The sequence below is a fragment of the Gracilinanus agilis genome, chromosome 5 (assembly GCF_016433145.1).
Source record: "Gracilinanus agilis isolate LMUSP501 chromosome 5, AgileGrace, whole genome shotgun sequence".
NCBI classification, from domain to species: domain Eukaryota; kingdom Metazoa; phylum Chordata; class Mammalia; order Didelphimorphia; family Didelphidae; genus Gracilinanus; species Gracilinanus agilis.
This window is the reverse complement of record NC_058134.1, coordinates 137,233,727-137,251,250: the sequence shown is the minus strand read 5'-3', so window position 1 is coordinate 137,251,250 and position 17,524 is coordinate 137,233,727. Positions and strand designations below refer to the sequence as shown.

General features: G+C 34.3%; 1 protein-coding gene across 1 annotated transcript in view; it reads left to right on the top strand.

Moving 5' to 3' along the window:
- The window catches only part of CFTR (CF transmembrane conductance regulator), a 212,974-nt gene that overhangs the window by 41,953 nt on the left and 153,497 nt on the right, over positions 1 to 17,524 (top strand). Inside the window, 1 exon segment of the mRNA XM_044678477.1 lies at positions 13,692 to 13,907. Within this exon segment, the coding sequence (XP_044534412.1) occupies positions 13,692 to 13,907 (216 nt within the window).

Genomic DNA, 17,524 nt, shown 5'->3' with positions numbered 1-17,524 from the left:
TAATTCTGCTGCTGCAGAGTTTGAAAGAAATTAAAAAAGAAAAAGAATGAATACGTTTATTTTCTGATTGCCTCTGAAGCTCACAGCTGCAGAAGTGGCAGTTCACTTTTGGTTTCAGTACCGATAAATAGTATTGTATTATTTATGCCTGGCCCTGGGAAGGTTGATAAAGGAAATTACCATCATGAGAGAACTTGCATCATTGACATATTGATAGCATCTCATGTATTAGCTATGGTATATCACCATGAAATACACACTTGGTTTCCTTCAACCTTGTTGATAGCCAGACCAATAATATTCCCACCATGTTATCTCAAACAATTAAGGTTTCCCCTGGGAACCTGTCAGCTTTTCATTACTTAATTAAGAAACTGGAAATGAGAGTTGAATAAAGACAAACTTTTTAGAGAAGACAAGCTAATTTTTATTATGCAAGCTGACTGATGGAAGAATATGATGACGATAACAAATAATAATAGCTAATATTTATCTAGTAAGGCAGCTAACTGATACAGCGGATAGAAGGCTGAGTCCAGAGTCAGAAAGACTAATCTTTCTGAGTTTAAATCTGGCCTCAGACACTTACTAGCTGTGTGGCCTTGGGCAAGTCACTTAACCTTGTTTGCCTCAGTTTCCTTTTCTGTACAATGAGCTAAAGAAAATGGCAAATGGCTCCAATATCTTTTCCAAGAAATCTCCAAATGGGATCATGAAGAGTTGGACACAACTGAAAAATGACTTAACTACAATAAATTTATGTGTTGGTTTGAGGTTGGCAAAGTCCTTAACAAATATAATCTCATTTTATAATCACTAAGTCGATCAATGTTATACTTTTCTCTATTTTCATATATGGAAACTGAGACAGACAGAATCACACAGCTAAGAATCTGAGTCTGAATTTAAACCCAGATCTTCCTGACTCTAAGTCTAGCTATTTATCCACTGTTCCACCTAGCTACTTCATAAAAAATAGTTTATTATGGCAAATTCACTATTTCTTTGGTGTCGATCTGCCTTCCATTGTCACAGATCTCAAATCCTTAATGGTCATTTCTCCCAATGATAGCCTGTGTGAGTTAACAGAGTCCAAAAAACATTATCACCTGGTAGTAAGTCAGATTCCTGGTAAGCCACTCTACACTTAGGTAGGTTGGCTGTCTAGCAACACATATTTAGCCCTATGTTTGAATCTTTTCAAACTGAGTAGTACCTGATAGAATGAGTGGTCGTCTGACAAAAATTTCAGGAATTCTGGATCACCTTCAAACCTCAGAAAGGCTTTAGAGTAGGACTTTGGTGGAAGACTGATAACAATACTAGTAATTTGCATTGTTTTCAGAAAATACTTTCTTTCTTGTCAATCAATTCTGACACATCTACACATTCTGACTAAGACTCTCTCCCTTAATTAAACCTATTGAAAAATCTAAGAGGATAAAGGAGAGTAGGGGAATTTTAGGTAGTTCTGTTGCCATGGTATTCAAGTCCTACCACTGACATTCCAAAAATGTCATTTCTCTTACCTACTGATGGAGATAGAGAGTGTTTTGATTCAAGGAGAAATAGTGCCTGAGATGAGACTTGGATATTATAAATCCTACAATAACTTGTTCCTTTACATTCAAAAAACTTTTTGTAGGTGTCATCTGTGTTCCAGGCACTATACTAAGTGCTAGGGATATAAAGGCAAAAACAAAGCCATCTCTACCCTTAGGGTGTTTCCATTTTACTTTTTCTTTATAGTATGGCCCTGCATTATATTATTTCATGTTAGAAATATAGAAACATTACCACTATGTCTAAAACCTGCCTTCTACAGTGGCTGATAATGTGTGATTTTGAGAAATGAAACAAAATACTTATCCTTAAACTCGGTATCATTTTCCAAGAGTAATAATTTGCCTTGACTTCTCTAAGTGTATATTGATACCTATATGCAGAGAAAGGCTATCCTGATCACATATCCAAAATCTCCAATTACAATCTCTGGTCTATATATGTGAATTTTGCATGATATGATTGTTGATTAATTGAATAAGAACATACTATAAAACTCCTATTTTAGTCCATAATAGTTTCTCCTTATTTTAAGACACAATAGCCTTGAATATAGTCAAACACTGTAGTAGTTTTAAACATACTAAAGGGAAATCAGAAAGTAAATCATCTGGAAACTTTAGGTGTAGGGTCCTTGATTCTGGTTTAACGAGATGGAGGTGTGAGAAGAAGGCACCTTCTTTGCCTTCCCCACCCCATTCTTTGTGTCTTCTTTCCTGACTTAAGATTCTCTTCTTCCCTATCATATTTCTATATGACTTATAGATTTGGAGCAGGAAGGAACTTTAGAGTCCATTGAATCAAACCATTTTATAGATGAAGAAATTGAAGTCTGGAATGGTTGAATGACTTGCTTGAAGTCACACAACCAGTAAGAGTCTTAGTGTGGATTTGAATCCAGGTCTTATTGACATTAAATTCTGTGCCCCCTTCTCTATATTCTGCTGACTCCTGGTATGTTGGGGGTCCATGTGTGTAGGTCATGGGGGAAGGGTACCTAGAACATTGTTGGCACTTGTTGGAAGTTCTGGACAATCAAATTCAGTTTCATGGATCCTTGTTCATTATTTACTCCCATCCTAGACAGATCCCTGGAGTCTGGAATGCATGCAGGTATGTATATAAATATAGCCACAGATATTATAAAGTAGGAAAAGGTCACAGGACCATCATATATCACTTCCAGGCTTTTCACATTATAGTGAGAATGAGTGTGCTATAAGTTACTTTGTACTTTGGACAAATGATTTCACCAAATCTCCCAAGTCTCTTTATGATAAAGTTTTTCTCCCTTTGCTTAGAAAGAGTAGTTATATCCTCCTTCTCTTTATCATACCACCTCATTGCAATATGTCCCCACAAATATATCTAAGAGTCAAAGGGTCCAGACTATTTGAAAATTAGCAGATACAACCTGTCTTCATGGAAATAATAAAAGGTTTTGATTCATATCTTAAATAAAAAAACAGCCAAGCTGAACAAAACAAAAACAAAGCATCATGACTTTATTGAATTAAAATAAAACATAAACAGCTCATTTTGAACCTCAATTAATCGACAGTGGAAAAAATAACAGCATAAGTAAAAATTTCAAAACAGGCGAAGAACATACAGATGTTTCTATAGATAAGTAATAATATCCATACCATAAACAATGCACCCCCTCAATTTATTTATAGGTAAATTCACTTCATTTTGTTGTATTAGGAACAACAAAGTTTTTCATTTGGGAGCATAGATGGTGTCAATACGAGTTTCAGAAGGATGTCATCACACTTAACACTTGAAGATAGAGACTTCACAATAGAAAAGAAGTCATCAGGAATGAATAGGGATACCTAAGAATAAAATTTAGTTTTGGGTTAACATAGATTAAGATATAACAGTAATGGCTCTTTCAAAGGACAAAGTTCATTATATGAACATAGTCTTCTATGTTACATATTAGACTGGAAAGTTGCACCTAGAAGATTTTAAAATAAAAATGAAAGGGGAGGGGAAAGTGCCCAAACATCCTGATAGACAATAGATTTGGCAGAGAAAAAGGACTAACAGTAAAGATATACAGTAATTCATACAAAAAATACTTAGGAAGCATATCAACAAAAAATACATATGACCTCAGATGGCTCTATATCAAATTAAACAAAGTGAACTTGAAATTGTTACACTATAACCCATCAATATCATCAAAACTTGGTGACATGGTAATAACTAAAATATGATGATTAATTCTAAGATATATTACTTTTTAAAGAAACATGTGTGGAAGAAGAGATGAGTCAAGACACTATTCATCTGCATGGAAACTAGATTCTGAAAACACACCAGGAAAGCATTTTGAATTAGCTAAAGGAAAGAGAAATAGATGTCATTTTGTCATAAGACTCTGCTAAAGATAGCCCAGAGAAGAAGATAGGAATAATTTTTGCCTAATGAAGATCAAAGAATCTTGCTTAATACTGGTCGACATTTATAGAATTAGAGAATTTTAGAGTGGAAAGGACTAAAGTGACCAACTAATCCAATACATATAAGAAAATTAATTCTCTCTCTACTATCCAGAGAAGTGGTTAAATTTTTTTTCAAACACCTCTAATGAAGGGCAAAATACTACTTCCTAAGGTAATGTATTCTACTTTTTGATAGCTCAAATAATTATTCACTAACAATTCATCATTCATCACACTCTGAATCTGTACAAGTGTGCTTATATCTACACACCAGATCTCTCTATCTTGTCCAAAAGATAATACACAAATAACTCAGATTGAATTGGTTGCCAGCTTTGGGAGGGGGGAGGAAAGGTATGAGGGAGATACAACCATTCTGGAGATATGTCCAAAGGGCCATAAAACTGCACATATCATTCGACCCAGAAATACCACTACTAGTTCTGTATTCCAAAGAGATCAAAGATATGAGAAAAAGATTTATTTGTACCAAAATGCTTACAGTAGCTCTTTTTGTGGTAACAAAGTATTGGAAATTGAAGAGCTGTCCATCAGTTGGGGAAATGATGAACCAATTGTGGTATATGATTGTAATGGAAAATTATTGTACCATATGAAATGGTATATCATTGCACCAGAAATGACAAACAGAATGATTACAAAAATACCTCTAAAGATCTATATGAAGTGACGCAAATTGAAATGAACAGAACCAGGAGAATGTTGTAAACAGTTATAGCAATAATGTACAATGATCAATTGTGAATGACAACTCTAATCAACAATTCAAGGATCTAGGACAACTCCAAGAAACTCATGATAAAAAAGGCTATCCACCACCATGGAAGGAACTAATGGAATCTGAATGCAGATTAAAACATACTATTCTTCACTTTATTTTCTTCATGAGTTTTTTTTTCCCTAATACAAGTGATATAGGTCCTCTGTCACATCATGACAAACATGGGATATATATTGCATAATAACACATGTATAGCCTATGTCATGTTGCCTGCCATTTTGCAGAGAGAGGAGGAGGAAGGAGGGAGAACATATGGATCATAAAATATCAAAAAATGATTATTAAAATTGTATCAACACACAATCTGGAAAAGGATAATTAAAAACAAAAGAATAGCATTAGAAACTTGTTATGTAACTCACTTAAATCCAGATCTACATCTATAGCATTCCCCTAATTGACCGGTCTAGTAACCCTGTCAAAAAAGGAAATGAGGTTAGGCTGGCATTACTTGTTCTTGATGAGTTAATTTATGCTAGTCTTTAGTAATTATCACTTCCTTTTCTAAATTCTCACACAGCACCCCTTTAACATGTTCTATAATTTCACTGGATTCAAAGTCAATCTCATCAACTTCCAATTTAGAGACACTTCCCTCTTCTTTTTGTGTTAAATTCATTCAAAAAGATTTTCTATTTACGTTTTGCATGATAATACATGAATAACCCGGATTGAATTGCTTGCCAGCTCTTGGATAGGGGAAGAAGGGTAAGAGGGAGACAATTTGAATCATGTAACTTTTGGAAAACATATGGAAATTTGTAATTACATATAATCGCTAAAATATTAAATTAAATTTCAAAACTTTTAAAATAAAAAAAAAGATTTTCTATTAAGGTTTAGAAGAATCTTTTGTTTTGTTGGAAGGAGTACTCATAAGGATGAAATCACGGATCTTTGAAGTGCTGAATAACATTTCAAAAATGTCAAGAAGAAAGCTATAGTAGTCACAAGAAGCTTCAAACTCAAATAGATTTTTAACTGGATAATGTTCTAGGACTTGGAAAGTAAAGTTGATCTGTGGGTATGGGAAGAGAAGAGAACTCCTTTTAGATATATCTTATGTATCTCATAAACCTCCCCAGTTCACAGGATCATTGTTTGTTTGTTTTGTAATGAGAATGTCCTTTAATGTTATCTGATGTAATTCACCATTCAATTTATGTTTTCTGAACCTCAATTTCCTGGCACCAGATAATTTTGCCAGGATTGTATAAAGTTCGCTGCTGTTCTTCAGTTTTCAAAATCCACTTTTTTTGTTTTTTTAAAATGAAGATTACTCTTGTTTTACACTGTAAAAAACAAAGAACAAAAATTACCACCATCAAAAACCAGAGCAGCTGAGTTGTGGGGCTGGCATATTAGCTACTGTGTACAACAACCCTGGAGACATAGCTAGTCTTTTCTCCCATGATGCCGCTGCCTACAGCCTTCTAGGAAAATTGGCTGTAACTTGTTAATGTTTGTAAAGTGAGTCCATTCTCTTGATGTTACAGAGCTCTTAGAAGGAACCAGTGGTATTGATCTAGGTGAGATCCCTTTTTGGCACACCACTACAACTTTTGGAGTCTTTTATTTATGTGTGTCTTTATGCTTTTCTGTTTTGGGTGGGTCCCAAAAATGGTTTGAAATTGATAAATGCAGTGCAAGATTTATGCATGTACTAAGTAAATTACATCTTAAGGCCTCACATTATGAAGTTGCTTCTAAGATACATCAGAAATAATGGTATCTAGGGGCAGCTGGGTAGCTCAGTGGATTGAGAGTCAAGCCTAGAGATGGGAGGTCCAAGGTTCAAATCTGGCCTCAGACACTTCCCAGCTGTGGGACCCTGGGCAAGTCACTTGACCTTCATCGCCCACCCTTACCACTCTTCCACCTAGGAGCCAAAACACAGAAGTTAAAGGTTTTTTAAAAAAAGAAAAAGAAATAATGGTATCAGCCTCTAAACCTTGACCTCATTGAGGGCTTCAGTCTGTGTCTAGGTCCTAGATTAATCTTTGTCATAAGGTCAGTTGCATCCTTGACAACATCCTCTGAGCCATTCTTTATTCTTTCAGATATGTCTGTGTTAGAGTTGACAGTAAGCACCCTGGCAGTCAGAGGTCATGGGTCTCAGCAATCTTGTGGCACCTCTTCTGATCCATAAAAATTCCTGACAGCTGTTCAGTGAACACACATGCAAAAGTTTATGAAGATTAAGTCAGGTCAAATTAACTCTGTTGACTTTTACTGATAAGGTTCTTAAACTGGTAGCTCAGTGAAATGTTATAGATGTGTGTTTCTAGAAAAAATTTTTGAGAAGTCTGTTATGTTGACCAGTAGAAAACCATAGAGATAGAGTGAGTTGCATTCTATATATTCTCTGTATAAGGCATATTTATACTTGGCTTTATTTTGATCAACAATTTAAACAATGATTTGTATGAAGATTGAGAAAGCATGCTTATCATGTTCACAGATGACACAGAAATAAGAGTGAGCCACTGGGGGATAGAATGAGAATCCAAGAATATCTTGTCAGTGAAAATATGAAGGTAGAAGCTCAAAACCATGTCATAATCAGCAGAATGTGGAATATAGCTTAGCCTACCTGTTGAGGTGGAAAGTAAACAGATGCAACGCTCATAGGAACTTTTACTTAAGTAGGTGAAATTCAACTTAACAAGCATTTATTAAACATTTATGTTCTAGGAATTGTGTTTGGCACTAGGTTATAAAGACAAAAATGAATTACTGCCTCAAGGACGTTATGTTCACTGCAATTAGCCAGGGAATTTGAACATTGGAACATAATCAGATCTTGGAATTTTCACTTGAATTGGTCTCAATATGAAATATGAAGGAAAAATGAATAAGGCAATGGCAGGAACTTCATTGCAGTGATATGGGAGGGAGGGAGATAACAAGCATTTTTAAAGTGCTTATTCTACACTAGGTACTATACTGAGCCCTTTATACAAATATTATGTCCTTTGATCTTTATAACTCCTGCATTTATTATCCCTGTTTTGTAGCTGAGGAAATTGAAGCTGCCAGGGGTTAAATGACTTGCCCAGTGTCACATAGGTAGTAAGCATCTGAGAAAGAATTTGAACTGTCTTTCTGTCTGACTTAAGACTCTATCCACTGTGCCACCCAACTGCCTGATATAAGATGGCCATTGTGGTCTGGAGTCTGTAGAATATGTGTGTCTTCCTTCCACATATGTTTTTGCAATCTGCAAAATACTTGAGTTTATATTTCATTTCTGATGTTTACTAACTTTTAAAGCTCAAGCAAATTATTTAATGTCAGTGGGTTTCTTTTTTTGTCATCTATAAAATGAAGTGGTTGGACTCTAAGTCTATGATCCTGTGTGTGTATACATCCCTGGTTCCACACTGGGTGTCCATAAGAGTGCTTACCTACTGGTGATGAATCATTTTTAACATCAAAAGAAAAAAAAACACAAAAAGAAAACAGAATTATGATGCTTCTTGCTCTGGGATCAGTTGATGCATGACTGATAGAACCTGTGACTATTTCCTTTATTCCACTTTCATTATCCTGGAAGAGGCTGAAGATTTGGCTATTCACTTGAAGAAATTTTGAAGGCACTGGTGATATTTAGGTTTAAAAAAAAACAAACCCAAGAACATTGGGTATATTTTGAACTATTTAAATGGTTGTCAGCTACAAGAGGGATTAAACAGTCTTAGTCATTCCAGAAGACAGAAGTAGGACCAGTGGTTAGAAGTAATAGTAAAGCCGATTTCAGCTCAGTATTAGGCAGAACTTCTTAACAATTAGAAATTATTTTTTTTAAAGAATTGGTCTGCCTCATAAGTTACTGAGTCCCTTACTACTGAATTGTAGAGGTAGAAGTTTGATCAGCACTGCTCTGGGATAGTATGGTGAGGAATTTTTTATCCAGTGAGAAGTTATGCAAATTTATCTTCTAAATGTAAAAGCTTTTCTAAGTTTCCTTTATTTTTTTATGGTAAAATGGGATGATTTATACTTATCCCATCTGCCTGAAGTGTGAGGAAAGTACATCGTAAATCTTCAAGTGTTACATAAATCTGAATTGCTAGTATTAGAGGTCCTCCGAATTAACTAAATTAATTCTGAATTAATTAAAGAGTTAAAGAAATGTCATACTAAAAGGAATTGGGAGCCATTCAGAGACAATGAATTCTACCACGTTTGTGTTCAGTGTTGGTAAAGATTAATAACAGAGCTTAAAAGGAATTCCTAAAAATGTGCCTTGATTCTTATTTCTTAAAAATGTATAGTTGCTTATGTTGTTTCATAATGTGGAATCTCAGGAAACTTTAGGAACAAACCCAACAGTGGGACATGCACACATCAGTATGAAAAATCTCCACTTACTGTCTTCATATAGAAAGATTCTGGTTGCCCTTTTTCTCAAGTAGCCAGATATCAAAAATTGATTTTTCCTTAGGCAGATTATGACTCCTATATTTAAATAAAAGATTCCAAATGGGAAATCTAAGTACTGTCTGTGAGTGATTTACATAGTAAACATGAGAGAACATACAGTTTAAAAGATTCAGTGAAAAAAAAAACCCCATACATTGTTTGAACAATGTTGCTTTTGTCCTTGAACTGTCAACTGCTTTATGGTTTTTGAGAAGTTTATGGGAGTCTATTTACTGTTTGCAGATGGTCACCTTATCAGAGCTGTCATTACCAAAAATAACCCAGGTTTTTCTCCTATAAACATGTCCTCTCCTCTAGTCATACTACCATTGTCTTTGTCAAAACAGCCCATTACTGTTTAAAGACCAGGAGTTTTATAGTATGTGTTGATTCAAAATTATAACTAATCTAGTAATGCTGGTACATAAAACAGGTGTCCCATTCAGAGGCTGATAGAGATTTTCTTTCCTTATATGAAACTACAAACAATTTAACTCACCTAAAGGGTTTATTGGAGTAGGAGGTCAAAGGTTGGAAATAGAAAGCTAGACGTGCAGAAGCAATGGCTGAGACTCTAATCCAAGTTACTTATTAGGAAGTAAAAGAAGTGGTTAAGTTTTATTTCTAATAGTAAAATTCTGATTCTTGGTAGTAAAAGTTGCAGCTGTCATGGTGTGATTCTTTTCTTCAGAACACTCTTTTTGGCATTTCATGTTTAGACAACATCCATTCCATAGAAATATTTACATTTGAATATGGTTTTGACATTGGCTTTATGAGAAGTTTCGTATTTTTTTAACTTATCTATTAACCTCTATGTTATCATTATTGGGGAAATGAATGAGGACTTGAAAGAGTGAGAATTAATCGTTTTTTAGCATAAATAGTGAAAAAAAATGATTTCTTCCAGCAGCATTCACAATTCCATAAGCTTTCCTTGACTGGCATTGATGAGACTGAGAGATATCTGATCTTTTATGAATAGAAGAAATTGAATGAATACTCAATCGAATAAATATTAGAGCAGACCAATCACCACTGGAAAAATAAAATCAATACATCTATCCTAATGGAAGTGGATCTTTATTATAAGCATAGCCTGATTTTTTAAAAAAAAATTAATATAAGGAACAGAAGAGAATTCAGTATTTCCCAGTCCGTAAGGTCAGTAAGTAAAGCAACAGGATAGGGATCAGACCTATGATTTCAATACTATGTGGAATTCTCAGGTTATAAAAGCTCTTCTGCAAATATAAATAATATTTATAAACTGCTAAGTACAGTGCCCATCAGGTAGATGCTTAATAAGCACTTCCCTCTTTCCTTCTCTGAAATTTAATTTCTTGAAGAAATGCCTTTGGCACTGAGAGGTTAAATGATTTGCTCAGGTCACACGGCTAGTATCTGTGAGAGGCAGGTCAGCTCGATGTCCACTCTGGCACTCTGTAGGAGCTATTTAATTATTGAAAATAATGGTGAGAGGTTGAATGACATACACAAATGATTTTTAGTGAGTATAATCATTTGTGAATTTTCATACATGTATGTAGTATATAGTTGATCTGGGAATCCTTAATCCTTTACACAATGAAATTATGGGCATGGACCTTTGTGAGAGAGGCGAAGTGGATTTTCACATTGCCTCTGCACTGACTGACAAGTAAGAGCTTTGAGATGTCTTTCAACTCCTCCTTGGCCCCTATGTGTTCCCATAAAGGGAGGCTGAGTTGATGACAGGCTCTTGAGTCGAGATAAACTTCCTAGGTAGTCTATAAGAAAGGTGGCAATGACCCTACCAATTCTTTTTATAACTCGTATCTAAGGTAGAGAATGTTCTGGTTATTCTCAAATAAATTGGGTTTAAAGAAAGTACTTATAGTCATTTCTACTTTCTTTTTTTTTTTAGTTCAGCCAGAAAGGGAAATTTTACCCAACTTAGTCAACAATCATCTTCAACATAATCCCTAGGCATGGAGACATACAGAAATCAGTCAGGAGATGCCAAGCATACCAAAGCACTTGCCCGTCAGTGCTGAGCCAGAATGCAAATGTCCAGTTCTATGGGAAATTTCCTTTTCTGAAAAATAACATTTATCTATAATTTCATGAAGGAGATTTGAGGAACTCTGTTCATCTGGGGTCTAATGATCAACCTTCACTACCACGTATAACCTTTCTACACTCATTAGATTGTTGGTTTCTAGCATCAGAAGGGAAAAAGTATTGATTTCAGGTTTAGATTTGTGAAATTTTTTTCTTAAAGGTATCAAAGTATAATAAAAAAGCATCAGGTATAGAATTAAAAAGCTATGGATTTGAATGCTGATCCTACAACTAGCCTTCTGCTTAACCACTTAAGTGATCCGAAGCTCAGCTTCATCATCTGCCAAACAGGAGAAAAGGCTTTATAAACTCTAAAACACTTTGCAAATATAAACAATGATCCCTGTTATTTTAAAAATGAAATTGGGTGGCTTTATTATAGTATACAGGACATTGGATTTGAAGTCAAGAGACCAGAATGCTCACTATACTCCTTACTACCAGTTTGACTTTGAGCAAATGATTTCTTTCACCTTTGTGAGACCCAATTTTCTCATGATCACAAATAGTGTGTTGGACCAAGTAAGCATTAGAGCAGTGATTCCCAAAGTGGGCACTACCAGCCCCTGATGGGTGCTGCAGCGATCCAGGGAGGCGGCGATGGCCACAGGTGCATTTATCTTTCCTATTAATTGCTATTAAAATTTTAAAAATTTAATTTCCAGGGAGCTAAGTAATATTTTTCTGGAAAGGGGGTGGTAGGCCAAAAAAGTTTGGGAACCACTGGATTAGAGGATTTTTCAAATCTAAATAATAGGATACCATGATTATTTGTCTTTTATTTCTTTAAGATACTATACTTACTCATAGAAAGTGTAGTAAAATGGGCTCTTTGTTTAAAAAGCCTAAAACTCAGAAGTGCTTCTTCACTGGATGATCATAAAATGGTTCTAACACTTCTGTTTTGGCTAAATAAGACTAGGATTAACTGCCAGCTAGCCTGCTTTAGAGAGTTATATGGAAAAGATGTATATACTATATAGAGAAATAAAGACTTAAAGGAGCAGTTCCTGGTAGATGAAGATCATTGGAACATTGGTTGAGAATGGAAAGGGATTTATAGACCTTTTTCATTTTCTAGATGAGGAACCTGATGCTCAAAGTAGTTGACTTACTCACAATCATACAGAGAAGAAATGGAATACAGAACAGAAACAGGGGTTACATTGTGCAGTGCCTAAGGTCGAGGACTCAAAGCTACCTTGGGTGGTTCATATTTTTAATTAAGGTTTTATTTTTAATCAATTTTAATCTCATTTCTCATTTAATACCTTTCTTCCTTTTCCCATAGTCCTATTTTAGATCCATTCATAGCTAGTTTAGTAAGCTACAGGAGAAATGAAATTACCCAGTCATTACAGTGACATTTAGGAGCAAAAAAAATTAACAAAGCATTTGATCTGAAGCTCAAGTGATGCAGTTTTATATGGGGATATTTGGGATCATGATTGTACTTACTATTAAAAATAAATCCTGGAAACTTCTCTCTTTTATCCTTCCCTGCAAGAAAACTAGCTATATTAATTAACAAGGCAGACCTGTAAGGTAAAACATGGTAATTCCTGATGATTATTTTTCAATAAATAAAAGAGAATCTATACAAAGAAAAGCTTATCCTTTAAAGTAACCTTGTCCCCCACCAAAAAACTCTAAATCAAAGTTTCTTAACCTGGGCTCCACAAATCTCCATAGAATTCATAGATAGATTTCAGGGGATTCGGGGAACTTGAATGGGAGGGGAAAAAAAGCACATTTTTATTTTCACTAGTGCCTAACGACAATTAAGACTTCACTTCGATTAAAAAAAATGTTTTTTCTGAAAAAGTTGGCTTCAACAGACTGCCAAACCAGTCCATGACATAATAAGGTTAAAAACCCCTGCTTTGGATTCTTTCAGCAAAGTTACTATTGCTCAAAACATTTTTGGGAACTTATCTCTTAACTTTGTCTTCAGGGCCAGTTTAGCAGTCACCCAAGAAAACCCACATCATGATTTCATAGTCCTGCCTTAAAACAAAAACAAACCATTTTTATCACTCGGTTTGTTTATTTACTCTTTTCATCCAGCTTGTCTCTAAAAGATTTTGGAGGGGGTGAACCCACATCTCCTGATAAATCAAATCTATTCTCAAAAGATAAATATGAGAGTATGTCAAAGCAGATGGAGAAAGGCTTATCACAGATGTGAATTTCTGCCCAATCCCATTTTAAGCTCTCCCTACAATATGGATCTTTTCAGATAGATACTCTCTAAGGCTATTTATGATATCAACACAAGACAACTGCAATTTACCTTTTTGTATGTGTCTGTTTGTTTTTTTTTTCTTTTTCTTCTGCCTCTACAGGAAGTAACCAAAGCAGTACAGCCTCTATTGCTGGGAAGAATCATAGCCTCCTATGATCCTGACAACAAAGTAGAACGTTCCATTGCAATTTATCTAGGCATAGGTCTGTGCCTTCTCTTTATAGTGAGGACGCTTCTTCTACACCCTGCCATCTTTGGCCTTCATCACATGGGAATGCAGATGAGAATAGCCCTGTTTAGTCTGATTTACAAAAAGGTAATTAATTCAAATGTCTTTTTTTTTTTTTTCATAATGACCCTTACTTTCCATCTTAGAGTCAATACTGTCTGTATATTGATTGGTACCAAGGCAGAAAAGCTGTTAGTGCTAGGCAATTGGGATTAAGTGATTTTCCCAAAATCACACTGCTAGAAAGTACTTAAGGCTAGATTTTAACCCAGAACCTCCTGTCTTTAGGCCTGAGCCATCTAGCTGCCCCTCAAATGTCTTTTAAAAATACCTGACACATTGCAGTAAGGTCCACTTTGGAATATGTTATGAACGAATCCTGTTAATCTAATATCTTTTTTATTTAAAATTTATTTAAATTTAGATTTGAATTTTAAAATAACAAATAAATAAAATAAGCTTTAGAGAATGATTTAAAATCTATCTATTTCTTCCTCCTTTTCCTTCTTTCTCTCTTTTTCACATTCGTTCTCTTCCTTTTAAGAACAAACAAACCTTACCTAATGTCTTAGATCTGATACTAATTACCACTTCCAAGGCAGAAGAGCAGCAAGGGCTAGGTGAATGGATTTAAGTGACTTATCCAGGGTTACACAGCTAGGAAGTATCAAAGGTTACATTTGAAGCCAGGACCTCTCATTGCTAGACCTGGCTCTCAATCCATCAAGTTATCTAACTGTCCTTCATTCTCTTCCTTTTGATGTATAATTATTTGGGAGAATACAGATACCTGGAGGGCTGAGATTTTTTCATATTTTTGTCTTTGTATCCCCAGCAGCTAGCAAAGTGCCTTGCCCATAGTAGGTGCTCAGTCAGTGATTATCAAACTGAATTGAACTGAACCACTCCCATATGTGCTAGTGTTTGGTTGCTAATGTCATTAAACATCAATATCAAAATGAGTTACATTAAAATTTTTCCCACATAATATAACATAGCTGTAGCTACGTAGATAGAAGTCATCTTAGAAAGCATCTAGTCCCATCCCCTTATTTAGATGAAGAAGCTGATGCCCAAAGAGATAAGTGGCTTGCCTGATGTCACAGAAGTAGTAACTCAAGACTTGAACCCACATCTCCTGGTTTCAGATGCAACATTAGTATTGTTCTACGATATTCCTCTTCTTCAGATCTTAAGGCAATAAACTTCATTGCTAAGTGGAGGAAGGCCCTCCTATTTTCCCATCAATTTTTTTGTTTCCCATTAAAGTACATAGAAATTAGCATCATAATTCAATTTAATTAATATTTAAATAACATCATATTTATATAATAGACAATGATTTTCTTTAATATTTTAAGATTCGGTATTTTAATATATTTTTTATTTTACTGTTGATATGTTATAATCATACACTATTATGTAATATGTTATAATAAATAAATAAAAAGGCATTTAATATTAATTGATGGAATTAATGAAAATATATATTTTAAATTCTAAAAAAGAATAATTATAAACTATATCAATAAAATCAGCATGTTGTTATAGAGTGAAAAGGGACTTGATATTGCATTCCTGTGAACCCTACAAATCTCTTTATTTGTTCTATTATATACGTTGCATGCTAGCAGTATGTGCTCATTCAATCTACACTACCTCTGTTTGTAATGGTAAATATTCAAAAAAGGGCCCAATTTTGCCAAAAGCACTGTAAGTGGATTTAGCGCAAGACATGTTATTGTACAAACAGGATTTAGAGCTATTATAAGCCATATGCTAGAGCCGGTCCTGACAACAAATGTGTGGCTTCCTAATTCTGCCAAGTAGGAATAAAAAGGTATTGCTGTAGAGGTGTTTGGTAATTATTTTTACCATTTATTTTTTGAAAATGAAAATTTGTTGAGCTAATAAAGGCACATAACTTGCAATTTGGCATCAGAAAAAAACCTGGTTAACAATTTCATGATACAACTATCTCCTCTGTTCTAAAATCATAAAATTCATCCTTTATTATTAGGCAAAAATTTATAGTGGGAAAAGGAAAACACATTTTCTTTCTTAATCAAATCACGGCAGTTATAGTTCTCCTGTGTTAACAAGCATTAGAAAATACCAACGCTGTAATCCTCAGTTAAAAAACTTACCTGAACACTGTCTTGTGAGAAGAATTTATAATATATTTTTTCTGGAGATTAGAGTCCACACATGATGGACATCAGAGAAAACAATATCATAAAGAATATACTGATTTGTAAATGTATCCATAAGTAATATGTACACGTTATCATTTTTTTCCATTGGTCCTTGCCAAATTATTTTATCTCTGCAACCTCACCCTCATGGCATCCATAGTTATCATCATTAAAATAATATAACGAGCATGCACGACACTAGTTTAGGCATTATACTTGACCCTGAGTTAGAACTACAGTAGCCTCACCCTTTTGCATGCCCAGCCAGTTTTTACTCATATGGCAACCAGCCACCCACCACTCCCAACTCCAGTGTTGTCTTCTCCGCTCCATTCCAACTTATATGATAGAGTAAGTTGTTCTGTTTCGATTTTTGTAACCTGGCAACATCTTAAATTATAATTTAACTACCAGTCATAGATACTAGTAAAATAAAACAACAAAAACAAATGCTAGCTTCTCTAATTAGGTCCTTATGGATAGATATTTTAAAGTGGAAGAATAAATAAAGTATAAAATATGGTGCTTACCCTCAAAAATCTATCAGCCTTTTAAAGAACATTGTTCTTCTATCTTAAAGGGTAATTGTGAAGATCAAATGAGATAATAATTATACATTATATTTTAATGCTGTTGCTAATGGCATTTAGAATCTAATTTAACAGAGCAGGTAGATATTTCTAATCAAAATTATTAAATGAAAAATTTTAATTAAAATATCTAGAATAGGTCAGAGTCTTTAGATTTTTTTTACCACAGGATTTTGGTGTATCTAGTATATTTTTAATGCAAGTGCTCTCTCTGTTGATATAGGCTGCCACTTATTTGCTTCTCATCCTATTAAAATCTTGTCCATGTTATTGCATAACTTCTCCATGCTAGAGCCCTTCCTCTAGGTCTTTTAACATTTTGTGGATAGCATTGCATCATTCAGGCTTCACCAAAAATAACTTCTTGGAGGGTAGGGCCTGTTTATTTCATTTTTGCTTTTGGATCATTAGCAAGTAACATGGTGCTTGGCACATTTTTTCTTTTATAATATCAATCATTAATTAATATTATATCTACTCTGTTGTGCATTTAAAATATTAATGATCTATGTATAATTAAATTTTAATCATTTTATCAGCAGAATGACTATAAAATAAACCATTAATACTGAGATTCTAATCAAGAACATCCACTGACTTCTGTTATATATTTCCAAAAATATGTATGTATAACTTATTTGTATATAGATATTTAAATGTAGTCATTCATGCAAAGGGATTTGGAAATCCTTATAAATAGAGGAGGGAAAGGATTCATTTACTGTATAGATTTTAGAAAATTAAAACCTAGTTAACAATGTATAACCATATAAATCTAAAAGATACTCAGTAATTAAAATAATTTCCTATGTTTTTTTTAATAAGCAAAGATAGTATGTTAAATACAACACCTGTTTTATAATCTTGCTAATTATTGCTAGTAATGTTATGATACTTTGTTTTATGGCACTTTAAGCCC